This window comes from Anguilla rostrata, chromosome 3, assembly GCF_018555375.3.
Source record: "Anguilla rostrata isolate EN2019 chromosome 3, ASM1855537v3, whole genome shotgun sequence".
Taxonomy (NCBI): Eukaryota; Metazoa; Chordata; class Actinopteri; order Anguilliformes; family Anguillidae; genus Anguilla; species Anguilla rostrata.
In genome coordinates, this window is record NC_057935.1 from 43648528 (window position 1) to 43674931 (window position 26404).

General features: G+C 45.7%; 1 protein-coding gene across 3 annotated transcripts; it reads right to left on the bottom strand.

The window, feature by feature from the left end:
* Positions 1-1933: 1933 nt before the first annotated feature.
* LOC135250928 (1-acyl-sn-glycerol-3-phosphate acyltransferase gamma-like) lies at positions 1934-26404 on the bottom strand. Of its 3 annotated transcripts, none has more exons than XM_064327770.1 (10): positions 26189-26404; positions 16414-16472; positions 13685-13897; positions 11762-11931; positions 11242-11403; positions 10688-10841; positions 10136-10238; positions 6859-6934; positions 5876-6074; positions 1934-5713 (listed from the first exon to the last, which is right to left on the bottom strand). In XM_064327770.1, exons 3-10 carry the CDS (start codon positions 13860-13862, stop codon positions 5622-5624), a joined length of 1134 nt encoding a protein of 377 aa, XP_064183840.1. In that variant the 5' UTR covers positions 13863-13897; positions 16414-16472; positions 26189-26404; the 3' UTR covers positions 1934-5621. The 3 variants fall into 3 exon arrangements, with proteins under 3 accessions (XP_064183840.1, XP_064183841.1, XP_064183842.1); XM_064327771.1 differs by lacking the exon at positions 26189-26404 and adding an exon at positions 21454-22678; XM_064327772.1 differs by lacking the exon at positions 26189-26404 and adding an exon at positions 17763-17919.

The following is a 26404-nucleotide window of genomic DNA, read 5'->3' on the forward strand; positions in this document are numbered from 1 at the left end:
CAGTAAAATTGTTGGGGGTGGGGGTTGTATTTGGTTCAGGGGGATCTGCATGTATGCTGGTTTCTGGAGTTCATGACTAACTACCCACCCTGGTCTGATTTTTTCAATGACTTAATCACCTTTGTACTTTGATGCTATTTCCCTGAAAACACATTGCAGTAAAAACAAAAAAGAAAAAAAAAGGAATAAAACATACATTGAGCTCCATAATGTTTGGGACAAAGATTTTTTTCTTGATTTGGCTCTACTCCACAATTTTAGTTTTGTAGTCAAACAATTAATATGCTATTAAAGTGAAGATTCTCAGCTTTTATTAAAGGGTATTTTCAAACATGGTGGTTTCACCATGTAGACATTTCAGCACTTTTTTATACATAGACCCCAATTGCAGGGCACCATAATGTTAAGGACAAATATTTCTGATTAGTCAGGTGTGTTCAGTTGTTTCTTTAGCACGGGTGTAAGAGAGCTTTCAGTATCCAGTCTTGATTCTAGGCTTTGATTGCCTTTGGATTCTGTTATTGGCATTTGTCAACATGAGGGCCAAAGTTGTGCCAATTAAAGTCAAGAAAGCCAATGTGAGGCTGGGAAAATGCTCCCACAGCACAACAGGGCCACCAGACCCCCTCACAGTAGGGGCCAAGCTTACAGGCCTGTACTGTCCTCTTGGTGTACGCCACACATGCATTCGCCCACTTGTCGAGAATATGGTGAAGGATGACTCATTTGACCATATCACTTTTTTTCATCTCTGTAGACCAGTGCCTATGGTTTTTGCACCACTGAACTCTCAAATGTGCATTTGTCTTTGTAATGAGGGGTTTATGCACTGCAACCCTACTATAATATCCCTATCTACATATTTGTCAACAGGCTGTTCTTGCTGACAGTCTGAACACATCCGGCATTGACATTCTCAGTCACCTGAGGAAGTGTCACTCTTCTGTTTTTTCTTATATATCGCACTAATGTACGAGCATCATGGTCATCAAATGTGCGCTTCAACCAAAATGTCCGACCTCATTTACTGCTGTCTGTCCCATAGATCTAAATACAGATGTCACTTTAGTCACTGTTCCTATTGAAACACTAGCCAGTTGAGCAGTCTTTGTGACTGAAGCTCCTGCCATCCGTGCTCCAATAATGAACCCTCTTTCAAAGTCACTTAGATCTTTTCCTCTTGACATATTGATCCAAAATCGTGGTCAACTGGGCCTCCTCAGCATTTTTATACATACCAGAGCATGATACGATGTTAATTCCTTTATTGTAGCATGCAGTACATCTGCATTCGTTATGTTTCTCCACTCATTTATTCAGGTTTTTCCTTTAATTTGTCACCCATCTGTATATACATAAACTATATGACCAAATGTATGTGGACAGCCCTTGGTCTGGGGCTGTTTTTCATGGTTTTGGTTAGGCCCTTTAGGTCCAGTGAAGGCAAATCTTTATGCTACAGCATACATTCTAGACGATTCTGTGCTTCCCCAACAGTTTGGGGAAGGCCCTTTCCTGTTTCAGCATGACAATTCCCCAGGGAAGACAGCAAGGTCCATATAGAAATGGTTTTGTTGAAAACGGTGTGGAAGAACTTGACTGGCCTGCACAGAGCCCTGACCTCAACCCCATCCAACACCTTTGGGATTAATTGGAAAGCCAACTGCAAGCCAGGTCTAATCGCCCAATCAGTGCTCGACCTCACTAATGCTCTTCTGGCTGAATGGAAGCAAATCCCTGCAACAACATGTATACAGTTGAATATATTTGAGTGCAAGAACATGTGCAAGAGTATGTCCACATGTGAGGGTGTGTGTGCATGAAAACAAATATGACGATGGGGTTGCAATGAATTAGGAGACATGACATTTGAGCTTCTCACTATTCATGCAGGGAATCTGTAAATGTGTAAATATATGTAAATGTAAATATATAAGCTGCAAAACAGGGATATTTTATTGATGAACAAATTACAAATCCATTGTAATTTAATACATTTTTTTAAAACACTTTTGAAGAAAAAAAATAGACTTTTGAGAAAAAATGTTAACAAAAAAACAGAAAGGTCAATTCATAAAGTATTGAGTTTTTATGAAGCCATCATTTTTATTGATATTCCAAAAGAAAATATATTAACAAAAAAGAAAAAAAAAAACAAAACAGAAAAAAAACTACATTGCTAAAGTCAGCTCTCAAAAGACCCTCCAGTGTAAGGAAGATTACTGCAATGAAAAGACTTTTCCTTATGCTTCTACTCTGGCCTAATCTCCTGCAATCTACATCTAATGACCACACAGATACCAGGGTGCAGTGAAAACATGATGGGAGATGAAGTCCAGGTCTGCACTCCACCTCCCACCAGTGGTGTGTTGCATTTCGCCGTTCGAGTGCAACCCCGGAGGGAGCTGCCTGAGTGGCCAATTGGACTGTTGTTGGAGAGGAATTGCAAGCCAAAATTCTGCTCCGTGCTTTCACAGCACACTGCATGTCTGAAGTGGGTTTTGGACCTTGGAATGATTGGGACTGTATTAATAATAATGAGGGGAAATGAGTGAGGAGGCTGTCTTAATGGAAGAGGCTTAATAATGGATGTGACTTATGCAAACTCCTCCCCCGCTTATTTAATCACAGCTCGAACATGAAAATGCACTCGTGGCCTGGGTGAAACAACAGCCCTGTGTATGTTACAACTGAACACAAAAGGCGGAAATGAACACGGATATGCAATACGCCCCCACCAGGGCAGTAGGTTACATCTCTTCACCCCTTGAGTCCGGCAGTGTCCAGGAATTTCACACAAACCTCTCCCTTCAGGAGTGCTACAGCAGTACACAGGCTACAGTACTTTGAATCTTTGTGTCTTTTTTTTCTTTGTAAGTGAAATGAAAACATTAGCCACAGCTGCTGCCGTCCCCACATGCATGTCATGTGCATCTGACGGCCTTGACAAACCAGATTAAGTAAAGAGCTACAATATTACTAGTAACAATAATCCTAATAATGAACTACAGGCTGAAGCAGAGCAGGAAAGCAGGTGTGGGACAGCTGTGCTACGGGGCCGAGGCCGCACCCTCTGTGCTGGACCACTCAGCAGCCTGGCTGATGTCACATGATGAGCCTCCGGTAACCACAGAAGAAGAGTATTGCGTATCGTCACACTGTTGCGTGCGGTGTACATGCTGCTAAGCTAAAGCAAACACTCGAACCCACCTAACGGGAGAACTGACTGTGCACATTAATGAATGACTGAGCAAATGAACGAATGGGCATTGAATGATAAACCAAAAGCAACAAAGCAAAAGAAAAAAAAAATGAAACATTAAAACGCAGCTGTAAAACTGGGACCTCCCGCCATTAAAAGCTGCCAGTAATTGGTATTTCTTCTCCAACCAAATCTAACAACACTGTACTAAACTGCACGGGACTGCTGGTTGCCAGACATACTCATTCCATGCTTGGTCATAACTATCCGTTAAAGGATTTAACAGAGAGGGAACTGTTAAAGGATTTGGGTGAGAGGTGCTTGGGGGCTCCGCCTTGTAGCCCCCAAGCAAACTTGTGTGACGGGAGACCATATACCCTGTTCGTTCAAATCAAGTGCAATATTCTTCTATTAACACGCTCCCAGAAAGCAGTGCACAATTTAATTAGACTGGACAGAGTGATGGCATAGAGATGTTTGCGCTTACATCTTTTGCGTGTGCTCTACAATGTTATGTAATGATAATAATAACAATAACAATGTTATGTGTGGGTGCTCGTGTGAGTATGTTAGTGATTATCAGCGAGAGCGTGTGAACGAGCGAGTGCATGTATGTGTACACGCGTGTCCTCTTTCCCCTTCATCTCTCTGGTGATGGGTGAGACAAAGACTGGGGGCAATTGGGGGTATGTGGCAGGGCCATGGTACGTTCCAGAAATATTTGGAACTCAGAACTCAAGTCAATGACACTCACGTCCTCCCCAGCCCCAGGGTGATAACCCAAATTAAAAAAAACAAAAGACAGGGAACAAGGAAGTGAAATGTCCGTCTGAGCTATGTGGGATCACTGACAGATGGTAGGACCACTAGCCAAGACCGACATTGCAGAACTTGGATGAAGCTCAGGTCCCTGCTCTTGTTGACGAGATTTGAATATTCATGAGCAGGGAGACCACAACTCAAGACTTGTTTTGGCCGTAGCTCTAATCACAATACATATCAGGCCTGTCAGCTCATGAATATTTAGCGGGTCATGACACGGATTATATCAAAGACCCATCTGATACTCAGTACTGCGTTCTTCACATTCAAAGTTCGGTCTCCCTTTCGTTGAAGTTGAAGCTTTTCGGATTTGATGCATATTCTGTATGGTACAGTTTCAATGGACATTAGGAAGTGCGGGAAAACTCCTGATACTTGCTGAACCTCCTGGAATTAAAAAAGGGAGGATGCAAGGAATGACCAACTAGTGCTAGGTCTTGATTGAGATTTACTGTCTTTGTTCTGAATGGTTGAAAACACTAAACGAAACCAAAATAGGCCCTAATATTGGTTTCGCTGAGTGTTCTGTACAAAACCTCCACTCCTACCCAACCCCAAAATCACCCAAGAGGTTTTAAAAAAGCCTATCTAAGAGCAGTGGGACGGGGTTGGGTGGGTGATGAAGGGAGGGGAGTAAGGGGGCGGAGCAGCTCATCATTGGGTGGCTGATGAAGGGAGGAGTAAGGGGGCGGAGCAGATCATCATTGGGTGGCTGATGAAGGGAGGAGTAAGGGGGCGGAGTAGATCATCATTGGGTGGCTGATGAAGGGAGGAGTAAGGGGGCGGAGCTGCTAATCATTGGGTGGCTGATGAAGGGAGGAGTAAGGGGGCAGAGCAGATCATCATTGGGTGGCTGATGAAGGGAGGAGTAAGGGGGCAGAGCAGCTCATCATTGGGTGGCTGATGAAGGGAGGAGCAAGGGGGCGGAGCAGCTCATCATTGGGTGGCTGATGAAGGGAGGAGCAAGGGGGCGGAGCAGATCATCATTGGGTGGCTGATGAAGGGAGGAGTAAGGGGGCGGAGCAGCTCATCATTGGGTGGCTGATGAAGGGAGGAGTAAGGGGGCGGAGCAGCTCATCATTGGGTGGCTGATGAAGGGAGGAGCAAGGGGGCGGAGCAGCTCATCATTGGGTGGCTGATGTGCAGGACAGGGAAGCGGGCAGGCTGGGGCAGAGAGTAGAGGACTGAAATGCAAAATGGGTGCCGCTGAAATAAGTGGGTAAGCTGTGCGTCTTAGCCCAGGAAGGACCCCAAAGTCTCGGGGCTTGGGAGCTCAGGGCTTGGCCACTCCCCATTCTTCCTCCCCATCAGTGGTCAGGCATCCATTAAAGACTCCTCCACCTGCTCTGCTGTCACACATTCACACAGTCCCTTTTGTTTCTTTTCTTTTTGTCTTTTTCTGTCACCAATGTCTTCATCTTCATCACAGTCACCATCATCTCTTCTTAAGCATAACCGATATTTTCCCCCACACGAATGTGCTTTCCTTGCCCTATCAGAAAATCTTTTATTTGTATTTTTAATTTTTTTTTAAAGGGCCCATGACCACACGATGACCGCACAGCGACCACAGAGTGACCGTAGCACAGAGACACGTCTAGTCCTGCTTCTTGGCCTTCTGGTCGCCGTAGCTGGAGCCTGTTTTGTTGACTTGAGTGACGCCAATCAGCCGGCGCATCGCAACAGTGGCTAGCAGGAGAGAGAGAGAGAGAGAGAGAAAGAAAGAGAGAGACGATCACACAGCCATTAATACACAGCAGGACAGATCGATCCACACTCACAGAGAGCGCACAGTCAGACACTTTCAAATGAGAGCCGTCAACACGGTACGATGCACGCACGCCAGCTTACCTACGACCAGAAAGAGGATGAAGCCGATGATGAGGAGGGGGGAGCCGCTGATGACGACATCCCAGGCGAAGCTGACGAGGGGGGAGAGCAGGAGGGTGGCCCAGAACAGGAAGTTGAGCAGAGCCCACGGCCGGCGGGGAGGAGAGATGGTGGGACCAGGAAAACAGCCCTCCTTCTTATAGTGCTCCTGGAGAGCATCCTGAGAGAGAGAGAGACGGAGGGAGAGAGAGAGGAGGGGGAGAGAAAGAAGGGGGGAAGAGAGAGGGAGGGAGAGACAGAGAAGGGAGGGAGAGGAGGGGAGAGGGGAGAGAGGAGGGGGAAGGAGGAGAGAGAGAGTGAGGAGGGGGAGAGAGAGAAAGAGAGAGGAGGAGGAGAGAGGGAGGGGGGAAGAGAGAGAGAGGGGGGCAGGAAGAGATTGAGAAAGAGGAGATGAGGAAGGGGGAGGGTTAAAGAGCAAGGCCAGGATGGAGGAAAGGAGAAAGAGGGAGAGAACAGGAGGGAGGGGAGAGGGTGTGGAGAGAAAGAGTGAAAGGAGCAAGAGTAGGATGGAGGGAAGGAGAGAGTAGGAGAAGAAGGAAGAAAGAATTTGAGGGAGGGAGAAAGTAAAGAGAGACAAAGAAAGGACAGAAAGATTCGAGAACACAGGTTATTTATTTTCGCATTTTGATTGTCAAATATTTATTTGATTGCATTAGTGATTCCGGGTGCAGAAAAAGGGATCTGAGGTAGCAACTCATTCATTTACAGCAAAATACACTAAACTAGTACTATACTATCATTAGGTGTCATTTTAAGATTCAAATGATTAGAGCCTTGTTTTGTGCTTTTTAAGGCACATTATTGAAGTGAAGTCAACATCATTGAAGCAAGATGGAGAAAAGAGAGAGAATGTAAAGGCAACAGTGAAGAGAGAGGGGGGGAGAGAGAGGGAGAGAGAGAGAGAGATACTGTCTGTACACTGAGCAGTGAGGAGTCATCCTGACCTTTTCCTGGTAGAGTTTGTGGAGCCAAACTGCACACTCTGCCTCTTCATTCGGGATCTCTTCCACAGGAAATCTCCTGCGGGAAAGTCAAGAGACAAGCATGCAATCAGCACCTCAACCAGCAGAGGGCAGTGTAACAACAGATTCTCTATGATAGCCAGATAGTAAGCTCCAGGATTCCTTGGTCCTCTTTACCTCTACAGTACTACTGCATCGGGCAGGGAAGGCCATTACTGGTATTTGGAATTCATATAATCTAAATGATGTAATTAGCCAAGCATTTATTTTAAAATTATTTTCATAATTGATAAGCTCATGAATGACAGCTGAACACCGTCTTTGCATCCCTTTCTGATATATTTTACTGTATATTATGGTCTAATCTAAAAAATGAACCAGCATAGCTGTATTCATTTAATGAGGTAATAGGCATGTGGAACTGGTGGGAACAGAATCTGCATGCTTTCAATGTTACAAATACAAACCTAACTCTAGAATAAGAATACTAATTATCTTATTCTACAATATCAGCCATGTAACCAGCACATCAGCCACCACAGGGCAGCATAAAAATACATGTATATGACAACTTGTAGGCTGCAGACACACCAAAAGAGAACTTCCAAAAAAAAGGACACATACACGATTAGCAGACTCACAAAGCACAGTTAAAAGTGTGAATGGCTTTATCAAGTCATTTACTCTCTAAACTGCTTTGTGAGGGTGGTAATTGTGTGAGTGTGTGTGTGTGTGTGCGCGCGCAAAGGTTTTCTTTTCATCATAAAAACATACACGCCTGACCCACAGCACTGATCGTTGCTAAGCCTGAGCTCACTCAATGACCCGCAGAGGGTTTCAGGGCTTTAAGGAGCTTGTGCTGTCCCGCTGAGAGAGATTGGCCCAGGTCTGCACCTTTTAATGGACCGTCACTCACATAGGAAACGCACTGATGAGACGGACTCTGCCCGACACATTGCATTACATTACATTCTAAACGTAGGAAGACACCGCACCCTGAGGTCAGTAATACCAGACAAGATGTTATCAGCATAGTGTGCAAACAATAGGTTATGTATTATCTACGATATCTAATAGGTTCTGTAATCTACTGCATTTTGAAATGCATATACACTACACGACACACACACACACATCTGCTGTGTGCCTTCTCTTGTTAATAATCCCATCAATCTGACAATCCCTCACCACACACACTCCTATTCATAACTACATCTCTTGGGCACAGACACATGCATGCACACACACACACGCACCTCTGTATGCTTTCTGATGCCAATAATTCCATCAATCATACATTCACACACTTTCTCCTATTTATAATTCTATCACACGCATACATATCCAAATGCCACACCTAGAATCAACTCTAGACCTTTTAGCATTCTTGTGTATTAACTAATGTTGCAACAACACACACCTGGCCAAGAAACAGCTGAGCATCCAATTGTCCAATTACTTTTGGTCTCCTAAAATGGGGGGACTATGTATAAAATAAGTAAAAACCCTCAAATTCTGAGCTGACGGTCTACATTTAACCACATATTGATCATTTCATTTCAAATCCAACGTGCTTGACTACAGAGCCAAAGCAACAAAAATAATGTCATTCTCCAAATAAATATGGACTGAAGTGTATATGCATTTCAAAATGCAGTAGATTACAGAACCTATTAGATATCGTAGATAATACATAACCTATTGTTTGCATACTATGCTGATAACATCTTGTCTGGTTTTACTGACCTCAGGGTGCGGTGTCTTCCTACGTTTAGAAACCTCAACTGACGCATATGTTTCAATACCTGGTCCTGGGGACCTACTGTGTCTTCTGGCTTTTGTTCCTATAATTTCTGTTCCTATCACAATTGTAACCATGTTAGCTAGTCTTAATTAGACATTGTCAAAGTCCACTTTGGATTTACACTCTTACAGCCACACGTCAGTCTACGCAGACTAAATTATAGATATGTACCATGTCTCCAGGTAACAACCTCACCTGACACTCCTACCTGTGAGTTAACACTGTTTGTCCCAGTAATAACCTCACCTTACTCTCCTACCTGTGAGTTAACAGTTTGTCCCAGTAATAACCTCACCTGGCTCTCCTACCTGTGAGTTAACACAGTTTGTCCCAGTAATAACCTCACCTGGCTCTCCTACCTGTGAGTTAACACAGTTTGTTCCAGTAATATGCTCACCTGACTCTCCTACCTGTGAGAGTTAACACAGTTTGTCCCAGTAATAACCTCACCTGACTCTCCCTGTGAGTCAACAGTTTGTCCCAGTAATCATCTCACCTGACTCTCCTACCTGTGAGTTAACACAGTTTGTCCCAGTAATAATCTCACCTGACTCTCCTACCTGTGAGTTAACACAGTTTGTCCCAGTAATAATCTCACCTGACTCTCCTACCTGTGAGTTAACACAGTTTGTCCCAGTAATAACCTCACCTGACTCTCCTACCTGTGAGTTAACACAGTTTGTCCCAGTAATAATCTCACCTGACTCTCCTACCTGTGAGTTAACACAGTTTGTCCCAGTAATAACCTCACCCGACTCTCCTACCTGTGAGTTAACACAGTTTGTCCCAGTAATAACCTCACCTGACTCTCCTACCTGTGAGTTAACACAGTTTGTCCCAGTAATAACCTCACCTGACTCTCCCTGTGAGTCAACAGTTTGTCCCAGTAATCATCTCACCTGACTCTCCTACCTGTGAGTTAACACAGTTTGTCCCAGTAATAATCTCACCTGACTCTCCTACCTGTGAGTTAACACAGTTTGTCCCAGTAATAATCTCACCTGACTCTCCTACCTGTGAGTTAACACAGTTTGTCCCAGTAATAACCTCACCTGACTCTCCTACCTGTGAGTTAACACAGTTTGTCCCAGTAATAATCTCACCTGACTCTCCTACCTGTGAGTTAACACAGTTTGTCCCAGTAATAACCTCACCCGACTCTCCTACCTGTGAGTTAACACAGTTTGTCCCAGTAATAACCTCACCTGACTCTCCTACCTGTGAGTTAACACAGTTTGTCCCAGTAATAATCTCACCTGACTCTCCCTGTGAGTCAACAGTTTGTCCCAGTAATAACCTCACCTGGCTCTCCTACCTGTGAGTTAACACAGTTTGTCCCAGTAATAACCTCACCTGGCTCTCCTACCTGTGAGTTAACACAGTTTGTCCCAGTAATCACCTCACCTGACTCTCCTACCTGTGAGTTAACACAGTTTGTCCCAGTAATAACCTCACCTGATGCGCATGTCTGCCATGTACTTCTGACCGCTGATGATTCCCAGCAGTGTGGGGTTCTTCTCGCCTTTGAAGTTCAGCGTGACGTCATACACAGCATTCACTGCAGCACAGGGAGCGAGAAGGTGGGTCAGAACACAGACTTCAGAGGAATGGACCCTCTAGCAGGACTTTCAAAAGGAGTAAAATACAATTGCTGTGTTTCAACTGTTTTTTGTACTGTACTGTGTGAAGTTGAAGTACAGAAACAAGGTATTTTTGGAAACCAGCTATAATGTGGTTTGTGCTTGTATATTCATTTCATAAAAATATTTTTTTTGGTTTTCTTTCTTTTGGGATTGGTTTTCTTTTCACTGGCCTGGACATGCATTTGGGGAAGTAGATGGCAGCTTTGTTTGGCAACGAAGTGTTTTGTCCTGCTTGGTTGATGAGGACCACACAGAGCACCTTTCACAGTGTGTCTGAAAGTGTGAGTGTTTGTGTGCGTGCGTGCGTGCATGCGTGTGGGTGTGTGTGTGTGCACATGCCTATGCACGTCTGTGTTTCTCTTACCCGTTCCCTTCAGGCATTGCAGGGTGGTGGTGAAGCCCTTGGTTCGAGGCAGTAGGTGGTATTTGAGTTTGGGGAGGCCTTTGCTCTCTGCTACCTGCATGCTGATCTGGTGCTTCTTCTCTGTGAATCGTGTGCCTTCACAGTAGAGCAGGAACTGGAGCACAGAGAGTCAGTATTACATTCTCTCACACACACTCACACACTCACACGTGCACGCACATGAGCACACACACACACACACACACACGCCGTACGCATTGCGCTACAGAACAGACTTTATTACTGCAGGACTCAGAGAGTTAGTGCCTCTGCCCTTAAGAGCACAATTATCTCTGACAAATACACTTCCTCAGGCTGGCATTTATTTTATTCATTTGTGCATTATTAATCAAAGCTAAAGGTCATGCTCAAGACTTGCTTTACTGCCAAGCACACCACCGAATGTATGTGAGCACACGTAGTATGCAGATAGATATCGAATTTTTTAAAATCAAGTCAGGGAATTTGACAGGTCAGTTGGAAGAGGTAATCTTGCAGTCTGTCCGCACACTCACCCACATGCACTCTGGGTAATCTCTAAGTCTCTCCAGGCTTCTGAAGACTGTCTCTCTGTCCACCTCCCACTTCCTCCTACAGAAGACAATTTCCAGGAAGTACCAGGTCCAGCCAATCAGAGGAACCTTTAGTAACTCGTGCTTTGCCAGGACCTTGGAACTCTATTGGGGGGAGAGGAGGGAGGAAGAGAGGGAAGGAGAAAGCACAGGTCACATGACTAGAGACATAAATTTGGTGACGACAACGAGCCATTCAGCCTATCAAGGCTTGTGATTGTGCCAACAGCCTGAAGTGTATCCAGCACTGTGCTAAGCCTGGACTTGAACACTCTGATGGTTCCTTCTACATGACCTGGCAAACTGTTCCATGCATTAACAACCAAGGAATTTCACTTACTGGACTCATATCGATCAAAGACCCCTTAAGCAGCCTGATATAGCCTTTGTAATCCACTTTACCAATCCATTAAATATAATCCATTATATTAAATCCACACACACACACACGCACGCAACCCACCCCCAGCACGCCGTAGCGTTCACAAATGGTCCACCCGCAGAGGAAGTCGATCTCGTAGTTGTGGTTGAGGATGATGATGACGTGCTCCTTGCCGAACTTGTCCACCGTGGCCTGGTCAGTGTAGAGAGTGCATTCCGTACCCGACCACCACTCCAACAGCATCACCAGCTCTGGAGTGACCAGGCAGAGAACATCCACACTGTCACACATTACTCACAACGAACAACGCCATTTAAACGCAGTCAAATATCACCGACGACATCCGCCACTCGTATAGCCTTCATTCCTGCTGCTCAGTCTCTGATTTCTCATGTTAGAGTTCATTGACTGAGGCAGTTTGTGGTCTCACGTGCCGAACCCCGGAGGCTTTGTGCTGACCTCTTTCTCAGAGTCTGTCCGTTCTGACCTTCCCAGTGGATTATAATAACCTTGCGCTTTGCTAATGCGGACTCTTAAGAAAATGTTTTAAAGTCTACTGTTGCATGGGTTTTCAATATTAACTTTATCCCTGCTTTGAAGCCAGTGCGATGACAGATTGATCACGTCATTTCAAATTAGGACATCATGAATGCCTGCTGACAGGATATAGGAACAGCTGGTTCAAGCTTGGCCAATGTATGAAGTTATTATTGCAGAATGATCTGGCTATGCATATACAGTACAATACTATCATTTTGCTTATATGGCCTTTGTTTTATAAAATGAATGAGCAAATGAAAGGTTTAAGACTGTGTTTTAAGGGTTTAAGACTTGTCAAAACATTGACATAGCTAACGGACATGTTTAAATTGTTCTTGGATCACCAGAGATATTTGTGCAGAATGTTAAAATAAGGAAAAATGTGGCAGGCTCTGGCATGTCGCTGGCATTTGGTTGCCATGACAGCAGATGATGTTCACGGAGTGGTGAGGTAAGTCTCATGTGATGATTATCAGCTCGGAAAGCAACCCTACCGGCTTTTCAGGGTAAATGCATTTGATGGTAGCTGGCTATTAGTGAGCCTGTCGTGCAGTTACTGTGAACGTCATATACCACAGAAACTGCGCACACGCCCTTCGCAGGATGGAAATTCTTCAGTGAAGACTGTCAGGCTCATATTTATGGACCTGACTAGCGAGGCTAGTGCCATTACTGCTGAGTGACCTATTTGTTTAGCGCTCTTGTAAATCCAGTCCTGGCACTTTGCGAGTAAGCTCTGAAACCAGATATCAGACTAACCTCCTTATACAAATATTAGAACAAAAATGTTTATCCAAAGCCAGAACAATGTATTTGAAGAGATTACAAGGAGAGGGAAATGATATTATTTTTTTTCCTCCTCTCTCTCGCTGACAAAGACCAAAATAAAGTTTTTTCTGACTATCACCAGGGCCGTCTGACCTGCAAGCTGAGAGAAATTACCTGAAGCTTTTCCAGTTATGCGGCTTTAACAAGCAGGCTGACCCAGAACGGTATGCCTCCAACCAGGAACATGTTGTGCACATTCAGATCAGCACACAATCTCGCTCTCACTCTCTCTCTCTCTTTCGCTTTCTCTCTTCTCCCGCCCCCCCCTCTCTTTCTCTTTCAATTCAATTCAATTCAAACGGTGCAAGACAATTATTGGCAAGACAAATAATATTGTAAATTTTATATAGTAAACAATAAAAAATAAAAGTAAATTTAAAAAATAAAGAACAATAATGAAATATATATTAAAAGTTGATTTTTTTTATCAATTTTTTTTTTTACATATTCATGTAAAAAATTTGCTTTCACTTTCTCTCTCTCACACACTTGTTTGCACTCTCTCATCTCTCGCACCTGCTCACGCTGACACACACAGACACACACCCCCCTCACATTTGCGCGCGCGCACACACACACACACACACACGCGTGCGAGCGCAGCAGCAGCAGCAGTCCACGGGAGGGCGTACTCACGGCTCCAGAGCGAGTAGGCCAGCCTGCAGTTGATCCTGCGGTACAGCTGCCTGTTAAAGGGCCAGATGACGCAGCTGCACAGCTGGAGGAGGTTGATGATGAGGCCGCTCACCACGAACACAAAGCCGATGAGCAGCTGCAGGATGAACTGGGTCTTCAGGTACGCCACCAGATCCATGATAGGAGCGGAGCAACCCCCTCGCACTCACACACCTGAGAGAGCACACACAGGGGTGAGAGCTCTTTCACACACACCTGAGAGAACACACACAGGGGTGAGAGCTCTTTCACACACACCTGAGAGAACACACACAGGGGTGAGAGCTCTTTCACACACACCTGAGAGAACACACACAGGGGTGAGAGCTCTTTCACACACACCTGAGAGAACACACACAGGGGTGAGAGCTCTTTCACACACACCTGAGAGAACACACACAGGGGTTGGAGCTCTTTCACACACACCTGAAATAACACACACAGGGGTGAGAGCTCTTACACACACTTGAGACAACACACAGGGGTGAGAGCTCTTTCACACACACCTGAGAGAACACACACAGGGGTGAGAGCTCTTTCACACACACCTGAGAGAACACACACAGGTATCAGCTCTCATACTCACACACCTGGGATAAAACACATACAGGAATCAGAGCTCTCCTATATACACACGCTAAACAAAGTGTTGGATATCTAGTTTTGGACTATCGCCTTTGAGAGACAGATAGTATAATCTGATCTGGCAAACCAGCGCATAGTCCACACAATGTGACATTAAGTGGCCTGCTCTCAGTTTGACCTTATCATAGGATATCTGCCTGTTTTTCCTCCACCCAATTCAAATAATGTTCAATATATGAAACACTAGACAAATGGACCCATTTTGCCCCACAGCTACTTAAGAGTTTTGAAAAACAAACCCTTCAAAGGGAGAGAGAAAAAGAATGTCAAACAGACCGGTATTAATGGCCTCTCTCACTGACCGACTAGGAACACAAGATCTGTGTCAAAGGTGCTCAAAACCGAACAGGTGACATCCCCTACCCCCTCGCCCCAATCCAAAACAGCAACATTCAATAAGGGCATGACAACAATGCAGTCCACCTTAGCTACAGAGCTTCTGAATACATTTGCAAACAAGCCACAAAACCAGCAGTCTCTGTTTCCCCACTCAACACATGGCAACTCAACAGAACCTGTCTCTTAAATATGACTTGACCTGATCACCAGTAGCCTAAGTAAGCTTTTACTTGAATCATGTATTTATATGATAAACCCAATGAAGTTATTGATGTCATGTCACAAAATGAACTTTTTTATGCAAAAAAGATATAACTGAATAGGTGGGTGGTCTGTGGGTCTCTGATGCTTTAAAGTATAGTGTTACCATTTCGTGCAAGTGAGGTATGTGTCCAGAATACACAAAAATCATTTATCCAGACATTATGCTATACCTGATTAAAATATTATTCCAGCGAAGTTTAAACATACTGTACAGCATTGGCATACCCACATTTTTTAAAAACATTTTGCTAATACCTAACGTTACTAGATCATAAACGATTCATAATCGTAAAAGATTAGAGTCTTAGAGCCTCTAGAGCTATTATGTCTACTGGCTAACCGCTACATTCGTCTTATCATGACCACAGTACAGGAGGAACATTGAATAATAGTATATGACACCACGTTTTACATTTTAGGCATTTAGCAGACGGTCTAATCCAGCGAGTGACTCCCACACCGTATCCATTTATACAGCTGGATATTTACCAAAGCAATTCAAGGACCCGACGGCAGGGCTCCACCTGGGAGTCAAACCCCTGAGCTCAGATTTACAACCTCGCCTCCCTAACCATAATGCTGTCTGTATAGCGTCACAGCAGTATATAAACAGGGAGTGAATGATTGGGGGGGGGTTACTGAAGTCAACCTATGTGAATCACTCACTTAAGGCCTGCCAATACAGTACTGTCTGACTGACAGGTACCACACACTTACAGTTATCTGTCCTCTGTATCAGCCCAGCTGAAAGCTTACCAACAGTGTAAAAAACAATCACTGTAAAGGCCTGTCCTCAGATTGGCTGAAAAACAGGTAAAGCGACATCCTGAGGACTACGGCAGCACGGTCTCATTCTAGAGGTCAGGGTGCCTTTGTTACGCACGTCACTGACCGCTTTGGGCTGATCCTTCTCCCCCCCCCCTCCCAGTTCTGAAAGCCTGATCGCATTTGAAGGTCCGCTTCGGGCGCCGCGACGCGCCCCGTCGATTCTGCCGGGCAGAAAACAAGCGCTCCCTTCCCAAGATTCTCTGCGTTCTCGAGTCGGCAACCTGGCGGCTGAGCTGGGCAGTCATGGTGGCAGTGGACTGTACGTTGCGGTGCTGGCTGAAAGCCAGTGTCTGATCGAGGGGGGGGGGGGGGGTAAGGATATGAGATAAGGACAACCCTACGGACCGAAACCCGTCCTCGTCAGGCGACGCTGACCATCGGCCCCGGCTGCATCAGTATTCAATACCAGACCTTGGAGCACTTTCACCCCCCGATAACCCCGGCTGGATTAGCATGGAGGAGCCACATGGGCAGCCCCACAACTCCTGACGTCAAATTCAGTTTGGCCTCTCAAAAGTCATTGGGGAGGTCAAAGGTGTGTGCAGTTGCACCTGTCTCCAGTTGTGTTTTAGGGGGGTTGGGGCGGGGTGGGGTGGGGTGTGGACGGAACTCACCAGCGTGTTATTCTATTTACAGCCCCCGCTGACACGGCCCGTCACTCAATATCACCGTCCTGTAGGAAAGGGGGCGGGCACAGGGGAGGGAGGGGAGAGACAGAAACCGACTGTTAACAAACACTCATCCATACTAGCAGCCATTTTGTATGCACTTCGATCTATGCTTTCATTTTCTAACATCTGTTTACTAATGTGAGCTTGTGAGCGTTTGTGGGCGTGTGCAAGCAGGTAGAACTCCTCACGACACCGGCAGACGTGCAGGCCCGCGCCACAGGGAGACGGTGTGCGATTCGGAGTCCGACGCAGACACACACACAAAAAGCACAGGGCTGGGTTGAACTCTCTCGGGCTGATGCACACACCACACGGCACGGCCCTGAGCTCAGCGTGCACACTGAGCTTTCATCCACAGAGGGAACACACGCACCCGGACGCGCCCTTTTTGCCCAACGGGATCCCAGAGGCTGCTTGCGTTCAGGCTCCTCCCAGATTCTGCCCCCGAGCTTTTGATCTTGATCTCTATCTAACCCCCCCCCCCCCTGCCCCCCACCCCCGCCCCCGCCCCCATAACCTTTAAACAGCCTCCAGAACAGAGGCTAAAAATATTCCATTCCATCCATTGCACACCCAGAGACGACCAGCCAACAATATACAGAGATCCAAGCTTCCCAGTGTCACACACACACACACACACACTCACTCACTCACTCTGTAACACACACACTCTGTCATTTTCATGTCACTGAAATCATTTATAGTCAAAAATTGCAAGGAGACATTGCAGGCAATCTCAGGGCTGTTGATTCCAGAAGGAGGTGGCTGGCACAGAGCCTGATGCATGTCTGGGCATCTCAGCAAAGCAGGAAGCGAAACAAGAGAGCAAATCGGCCAAATGCCAAATCCCGACGCGCAAGTGTTGCAACAAAAAAAAAACACACAGACACAGAGCCACAAAGTTTCTGCACGTCCGTTTCTCCCTTCCATCGGCCCCTCTCCCTGGACCCGTCTCCCAGGGCAGCGCGCCGCGCCACGCCCCGGGGGCAGCTCACACGCGCCGTTTAAAGCGCCCAGGGTTGGGGGAACGCACCGCCCGCCCTATCCGTCAGGACAGCAGCACACCTGAGCGAGCACACCTGGCTCAGCAGAGCCCGCTCGCCTGTCAGCTCGGTCTCGATTGGCCCAGATACTCGGTCACCTTCACACACCTGCACGGCCCGCGGGCACGGCGTAAATTCGGCTCCGACCGGCCCGGGCCCGACAGAGCGAACCCTGAACACGCTCGACTGCACCCCCGCCCCCCGCCGGAGAGTCCACCGCCCCCCACATTCTGAACGGAAGCTACTCACCTTGAGGAGTAAAACGAGCTGCTGTACCTGAAAGAGTCTGTTCCGCTATGAGGGAGGGAGGGCCGGAGGGAGGGAGGTAGAGAGGGAGGGAGAGAAAGAGGGAGAGAAAGAGGGAGGGGAATGGGGGGTCTAGACTCTGTCCCGGTGGTCACGCTGCACCCCCTGACTACCGCATTCTGAACTTTGTAGTCTGGCTCAACTGTGCATTGTCTTGCAATGGACATTCTAGGGGGACTTAGAGATCAGGGGATTAAGAGGCAGGGATAGACAGAGAGAGAGAGAGAGCTTCACTAACTGCCAAAAAAGTGTCCTGGCTGTGTGAGTGTGAGCGTGTGCAGAACGCATCAGCATCGCCTGATCCAATCAGCCGTTTCTCAGCAGATCCAGTTGGCCCTGAAACATGAGCACTCAGTCTATGAGTGAATAAGCAAGTGAATGAATGGGTGAGTGAGCGAGTGAGAGATTGAAATAGAAAGTGAGCAAGTGTTTCAGATACGTGTGCATGCAGGCATGGGCAACACCCGCAGTGCAATGCAGCGTCTTGTGGCATGAATGCACAGCTGTCCTGGATATATTAAGCCGTTTCCATTGTGATGTGATCATCAGTATGTTGCAAAAATTTCATACACTACAGTGAGGGATTAATTTTCTTTTTTCTCCACTGTCTCCGTTTCAGACTGACTGCAATGCATGGACTTTGCATTGCTACAGGCACAGTAAAGAGATGCATTGTGGGAGAACGCAGTTTCGGCAAGCTAAGCTGAAAGCTGCAAGTAATTTGTAGTAATAATAAGTAATAATATCTGCAATTTGTATTACTATTATATTCATACTACAAAGAACTAAATACAAACTACAAAGAACTAAAACTAAATATGGGTATAATTCTGTGATTAGGCTCATTTTAAGGCTATTTTGGTAAATGGACTGCATTTATATAGCGCTTTTATCCAAAGCGCTTTACAATTGATGCCTCTCATTCGCCAGAGCAGTTAGGGGTTAGGGGTTAGGTGTCTTGCTCAAGGACACTTCGACACGCCCAGGGCGGGGTTTGAACCCGCAACCCTCCAACTGCCAGACAATCGGTCTTACCTCCTGAGCTATGTCGCCCCCTTTTCCAAGACTTTGCAAAAAGTGGGATGTGAACAATGTACTTTCCAAGAATCTTTAGAAGGAATGCGTGTCATGGATTTTCTCAAGGACAACAGAAACCAGACTCAGACATGGAACTGGGAAACTTCCTTTGCTCGTATGTGTACACAATCCCTGCACACATACTGTACAGACAGACACACGGCATGGCTGCCGTTCACACACAACTCCTCTGTCTGTTAACCGACGGAGGGACTGCGGCGCGGGTGCTGCGTAGGATGCGCTGGGGAGGAGAGTCTTCTGGTCGCGCTGCCAAACGGATGAGGGATTAAAGCCCGACGGCTTTTCCCTCTTATCAGGGGGAGTTTTTTCCACATGAGAAAAGCTGAGAGCAGCAGTTTCTCCTCACACAGCGAGAGAAACGAAACACACACACTTAGTCACAGTAACATTCGGCACACACACAACCGCACACACACACACACACACACACATTCAGATGAATGCACATCTATCTCAATTCAATAATGGAAAATGGCCAAAAAAACAGCCAGTGCTCACTGCGGGTGAGCAGGGAAAATCAATGGCTTAACAAGATACTGGACCTCCCCCAGGACTCCGGAAAGTGATGGTGACGGGGATTTGGGGGCAGGGGTTGCCAGTTTTGGCTGAGAGAAGGCCAAGTTAAAGAGACTGCTTAGAATGCCATGCCACTCATTACACGAAGCTGTGTCCCACAGACAAAATTTCTCTGCATGAAATAGAAGTTTATGAAGATGACAAGTGTGGCAGTTCTGAAATATCATTTATTTATTTATTTGAAATATTAATTATCTTGAGCATACACTAAGTCTTGCTTGCAGGCCACTGATGACAGGCACAGTCAGCAATTTCCTAATAGGAGTCAACTTCTGCCTGCTATTTGGTGAACTGCGTAATTGGTCAGTGAAGAGAAACAATGCTCTTGACTGGTGCACATCTGCAAAATTTCTGCTGCACCTGAAGAGTACACATCACTCATCCGCAAGGAAAACTGAGCATCGTTACAGCCCCAAAGCAGAAAAGAGCAGCAAGCAGCCGCACAGCTTCAAACTTAACAGCCTGCACATCTTAATAACCTGCCCATCTCGTCTGGTGTGAAACCAATTCCCGGGGAGAACATTCTGTCCCAGGAAAACAGGGTGAGCTATGGCAGTTTAAAAAAAACTTTCATTTTCTAAAATGTGGGGTTTTTTTGGTTTACGTGTGTGTGTGCGCGCAAAACTGTGCATGCATGAGTCAGTGAGAGAGAGAGAGAGAGAGAATGTGTGTATATGAAAGATATATTGTTACATATTAAAATATTATTAATCAAATCTGTAATTTATTGGAATAAAATATTTGTGTGTGTGTTTGTGTGGGTGTTATTGAAAGGACGGTGGAACACAGAAAAAAATGTTATTTGTTCACTAGTGTAATTAATATTTACATTTTTATTTAGCATGATTTGCTTTTTGGAGTAATGATAATAACTAATTAACTGATGCCATGAAAAAAATTATTCACAAAAAAAGATGAATGTGGTCACATGCTGCTGTGTATCCAACCTGTGGAAATAATCTCTGTCACTTAACGGGGGTGGGGTCAATGGGCCATGATAAATGAACATACCGTAGGTCTCTTGACCTCAGTCCCTCCCTCCCTCCCTCTCTCTCACTCTCACTCTCAGCCTCAGCCTCTCTCACTTTCCCTCTCTCTCCCTCTCCCTCACAAACACGCACACAAACACACTCTGCAAAAATGGACTCGCCACATGAACAGTCACCTGATGAAGAAACAGCTTAACTGAGATTTCCCTATCTGGAGCAGGCAGGGAGTGACATGCTGAGTAGCCCTCCGGCCTAGACAGCCTCCCCACTGGTCCCAGTGCAGTGCATCTCCCACTGGTGGTTCCACAAGGGCACAGAGCACAGCTCAACCAATGAAGTGTGCAGTAGTTAAGTCAAAATTGCCTATTGGTCCACACAGTTCTAGGTGACTTTCAATTCTCAACTCTTTCTGTTTGTTACCATGGTGACAGCAGCAAAGACAAATGCCTTTGCCATTTTTTTTAACTTCTTATTCCCCAACTCTTTCAGCTGGAATGGGCCACTGCACAGCCAATGCTACCGGTCTGACCTACACGCGCGCGCACACACACACACACACACACCTGAGTATAAAACCAACACAAAAACCATGTACACACAATTGGCAATTACTACCAAACAAGCAATGCCAGACGTGCATCAAAACACATTGAAACATTAAAACAGCCAACACTCAACACTTGCAGTAGAGTTTATCCGGGGAGAACAGGGATCTTGAGGAGAGATTAGAGCGCAGGAATAAACCTGCTTAGAGGAACAGCTGACTGGCCTCTTTTACCTGCTTAACACGAACAGGTAAACACACATAAGCAAAAAAATAAGCATGAACAAATCGCCCCCAAAAACAGCATTTAGCCTACACTCCAACGACTACTCTGCGAGAGGCTAGCAGTGCCTTGCCTCGTATCCCTGTTTTAGAGTCGCAGTATGGCTTCGTCCAAGCGCAACCTAGCTCCGCCCCAGGGACCTACCAGTAGACGTAGTAGACCACAGCCATGAAGACCACAGCTCCGCAGACACCGGTGAAGATCATCACACTGCCCTGGTTCAACATTTTCCTCCTGTCCTGTGTGGTCTCCTCTCACAAACAGAAAACGGAGGCAGCCCTGGCGGGATGGGTCAGCGTCGTTCCGGTCGGACAGTCATCCGCATCCCAGGAGAGCAGGGCGACGGCAACGGGAGGCCGGTGGGTCCCCAAGATGGAGGAGGACAAGGACGCGGACGACCGGGAGGGTTCCACCAAATCCGCCTTCTCGGCTAAGCAGGGGACTGCGGTCCGCAAGTCACCGGAACGAGGCCACACCTGATCCCGCTCAACCCCAAACTAAGACGATGACAACTACTCCTCCGACAGACTTAGGCACCAGGCCTCAAGAAAACTCTGGTAGTTTTGAGGAGCGCGAGAAAGAGCTATGCAAGCTGAACAGGGTTACCAGTACCCACAAGGACATGGAGCGAGACCTAGAGACATGGAAACACCATCTAACGCACAAACGTAGCTTATAATCCCCTAACCCACTGGCCGAGATTAGTGCCGATTAGCTGTCCAGCAGCACCCTGGTTAAGTCAGTTCTCATTTACATCAGTAAGTAGCTGGGCTGGGTCCAAGTAGAGGGAGGGACAGGTCAGCACCTGAGGCATATAGTTTTGGCCAATAAGATTAGCGAAGGTGGAGCCACCATCACTCCCCAATAGGCTCCCTCTGTTGTCTCTCAGAAGAAGGCAGAAACAGTGACACATCACCATGGTTAGAAAACCAAGACCCAACAGGTCACAACACCGAACCAACTGAACATGCTCGGGGTGCCCTGGGCCCAGAACCCAGGACCAAGATCCTGGGACAGAGCGAGAGCCATTCATCTATCACGGTCAAAACCCTAATTACTGAGACTGCTGTGCTGTGAGAGCATTTGCATATCTGACCAGGCAGCCTTGGTTCTGGTGGCAGGATCAGCAGAATTTCTGAGAGCCGCCAAGATAACAGGCCACCATGTACAGGCCAGTCTCGAGATTACAGGACAGAAGTTTGGGAAGATTTTTTATTCATTCTGAAAAGTAAAAACCCAAAATGCTAAATTGTTCTCCAAGCTGAGGTCAGTAACACTGGTAATTATAGTCAGAACACTGCTGGAATGGCATGGTCTGAAAACTCTAAGAAGCAGTCAAAACATTTATGTTATCAGACAGTCAGACAGAGCATTCTGAGATACAGACAACAGAATAATCTGAGAATCATACCACAGAACAGTAAGAAAGTCAGGAGTTAGGCTATCTGTTTTCGTTACTGTATGTTCTTCCAATAAATCCCTTCATTGTTAACGTGAACAGAACACAGGCCCCAGCAGACTAAAATGAAGACAGAGCAGAGGACAGGAAGTCCTCCCCCAAGACACAAACACTAACACAGACCTAAACACACATACACACTGACACACAAGCAGATATCCAGATACTCTCACACACACTATCACATGTACACAAACACACATTTCATCTACATCTTCTCATTTCAATGACAAAGCAACCATTGTTCGTCTGTACGTGCATGTGTGTACGTGTTTTTTTTCGCAAATGTATGTACATGGGCATGTGTGTGTGAGAGCATGTGTTGCATAAACACTCTTTCGCCCGACCTGTCAACAACTTGTCCCACCATTTGACCTCATTAAAGACATAACACACTCCTCTGGGTACTACCACAAGACAGAGTGATCAACATAAAACAACAATAGATATTGTTATGTTCACTCTGTTCCTAAATGCTTAATGGCCATACAAATTCAGACTCCCCTTCCCCACCCAGAATCAGGGTAGGAGAGGCATTTCCCATCCATTCAGGAACTACCTCTCCTCCCCTTCCTCATCCTGATTCCCACTCACCTCCTCCACATCTCCCATCTATCCTATACACTGCCCTCTAAAACTATGCTAACTGCATGGTGAAATGTGTTATTTTTTCTACAGTGCCATTTATATAATGGTATTTACATGCATATACATTTTACCAATGTACTATATATAAACAGTGTGTTGAGTCCCCCCATTTTGTGCTTAGAGAATGCAAAATGTTAGTGGAAAATTACTGTGGACCTATTGTAAAATAACATGTACCAGGCGGACATTCCTGTTATTGCAGAAATGTCCTGGGAGTACTAACACATATAACTGAAGTTGCTAAAAGTAGTGTCCTCAGCAGCAAGCCCTGTCTATGCTTTTATCAGAAGCACTAGGTGTGGGAGAAACTATTTATCACATTATATTACACAGAAGAAAATATATGAAGATCACTGCATACTGCACTTCTGCAGAGAATTACTGATGCTGTTCTTCTCTCTGTGATATCAGGCATTAAAGCTTCTCAACCATGATTGAAGTTGCTGTGTAGAACTGAATTGTTCTTCCACAAGCAGTGCAAAAGTGAGTTAACAGATGACTGACAAGTGTTAACTGTTGCTAAAGGTGTTTTCTTTTTCGATTGTTTACGCATAAAAAAAAGCATAGAGTGTCCAGTCATGGTTTTAGCCTTTATCTGTGGAAACCGCATTTGGAGTCAGTAGGCATACACCATCATAAAGACCAGAGAACTAGCCATAACTAATCTGCAAGCTGAGAGAACAGAAGAAACATCAACAGCTGAAACAGGTGTTCACATATTGCTTGAAACATTACATTAATTAATTGAATTGTTTATTAACTGATTAGCCATTCACTGGCAAGTTATACCTACAGAAGCAGTGACTTAGGGGACCACTGGCTAAAACTGAACGCCAACTAAAGCAGCTGCTGCAGGTAACTCCGACAAATCTAAAATGCTGCATGACACAAAGGGTGGGGGGGGGGGGGGGGGTTGAGGTCAAAGGGGGCAGGTGGACAGGGCAAGAGGACAGAAGGAGGATTAAAGTGAAGATCCAACCTCCCCACTCCCAGCCTAAATGAGCAAACCAAACTGAAATCCAACTACCACTAATTGTATTAGGTTTATATTCCTTAGTGAAAAGCATACACATTACAGCTTTTAAAGTTTGAGCCCGGCAGGCTGATGATCTTGGCCTCTAACTGTAGCGTGAATGCACGATATGCACGATATGCAGAGAAGAACAGACAGAAATCCCCAAAGATCATACTGAGACTCACTGACGGTAATAGGAGCAGACGACAGCAAGGTCTCTGGAAGGATTAGACCATTGGAAAGTGGACACTGGGGGTTTGGGGGTTGGGATTTCTGTCCAGGGGACCATATGGCAAGAAGAGATCCAGATGGCTTTGGTCTGGGTTCTAGCCAAGCTGAAGCAGACACACTGAAACACTCCTTTCTTTTGACACCTTATCACTGCTACTGTTGTCTTAATTTTATTCTTCACAAACACAGTTCAACAAGTTCTGTTTTCAAAATGGTGTAAGAGCTGAAGAAACAAACCATTTGCTGACTGAATCCAGTTCATTGTTTCAGGGAGGAACAAGTATAGTAACACCCCTCCTGCTCCAAACTCCCATTCCATACACGAAGAATGCTTTGCCAGAAACTGGTTAACACTTTCATCAAATCCTGGCAAAGCATCATCACACAAAAAATGTGTGGTACTCCACATGTATTATATCAGGCTAATCCTCTATTTCCTCTAAGCGCATGTTAAATTAAAGGCAATGATGATGATGCAGGCCTTGATGATGACAACGAAAACAAAACGATGGTTTCAAATTCCACATTTTTTCTGTCAAGGGAACAGAAGTCACTTGCTTTAATGTTGACACAACAGCACCATATTCTGCGCTCGAACCCAAGGTGAAAAAATTCATTTCCTATGCTACTCTGCTATATTCGGGCAACAGAGGCTGTTGAAATTATAGTTCCGCATTTTATTCTTTGAAAATGGAAGTTCGGCGCGCGCGCGCGCACATGTACCACGTGTAAAAAGGTTCTTCTTTCAGTTCGCTTGTAATGGCACGTGCACGTCGGCGCGCACCATCATTGCAATCTACCAAAATACAAAAAGGCGCAGTTGCACCCGGAAACGTGCCCGATTCCTCATTGTGTAAACCAGGAGAGGTCAAATACAAATCCTGAAAGAACTTGTCTTGCAGTAACCCTGGTCCGGCATCCAGGGTGACAGAGGAATCACGCAGCGACAGTCAGTCGCATCTTTCTAGCGCCGTGGCTCAGAAAATAAAAAAAGAACGAACTTAACTATCGTTAGCGATCTATACTACTTGTCTTAACGCAGGCTCCAGCAGTCCTGCTAAATATGATCCAATGTAAAACGTCAACCTATTGGTTTAATTTAGTTACAATAGGTACACAGATACGTGACATGATAATCTATAGATGTACAGCAGTACTAGCTAGTTAAACTCGAAAGTATTAACTATATAGGCAACCGATAACTGCAGAGGAAAACTAACGTGATAGCTAGCCCGTTCATATAACTTTGTTGGTAGTATTATTTCTTAGGCATTATTTTATCAGTTCCGCTAGGACTTCAAATCTGATTATAATGAACCCAGATGCATCTGACATCACCCAACGACCGAGCAAGCTTAAACAACATAAAAACGAAAATATTATGCTTGTAAATTAACCGACACATAGCTGGCTGGCTAGCTGCCAAGCCACCAATGTAGCCGGACAGCTATACACCTTGCGATCACTGGCTGACTAAATAAAAAATTACAAGCAAGCTAGCGGGCTAACAATCGTTCAATAGTTACCTGCTTTCTGTTGTTGGCGTATGGTCAATCACAGGGTGGCACAGCCCGGATGGTGGTCGCTTAGTTTTTTAGCCCTGTAGATTTCACAAGTAAAGCACAATTGATTGCGCTACAGACCGGTATTACACTGCAATGTTATAAACGTGTCTTTGTCCGTTATGAGTCCATCCTCCTCTCTCTCACAAGTGTACGGCGGCTAGGGAGCACCAGTGGCTT

Coding starts and splice junctions, on each gene's coding strand:
- LOC135250928 (XM_064327770.1), bottom strand. CDS start 13,862: ATGGATCTGGTGGCGTACCTGAAGACCCAGTTCATCCTGCAGCTGCTC. Junction 10,842..11,241: donor ATTACCCAGAGTGCATGTGG/GTGAGTGTGCGG, acceptor TCTGTGCTCCAG/TTCCTGCTCTACTGTGAAGG. Junction 5,714..5,875: donor CATCCTCTTTCTGGTCGTAG/GTAAGCTGGCGT, acceptor CTCTCCTGCTAG/CCACTGTTGCGATGCGCCGG.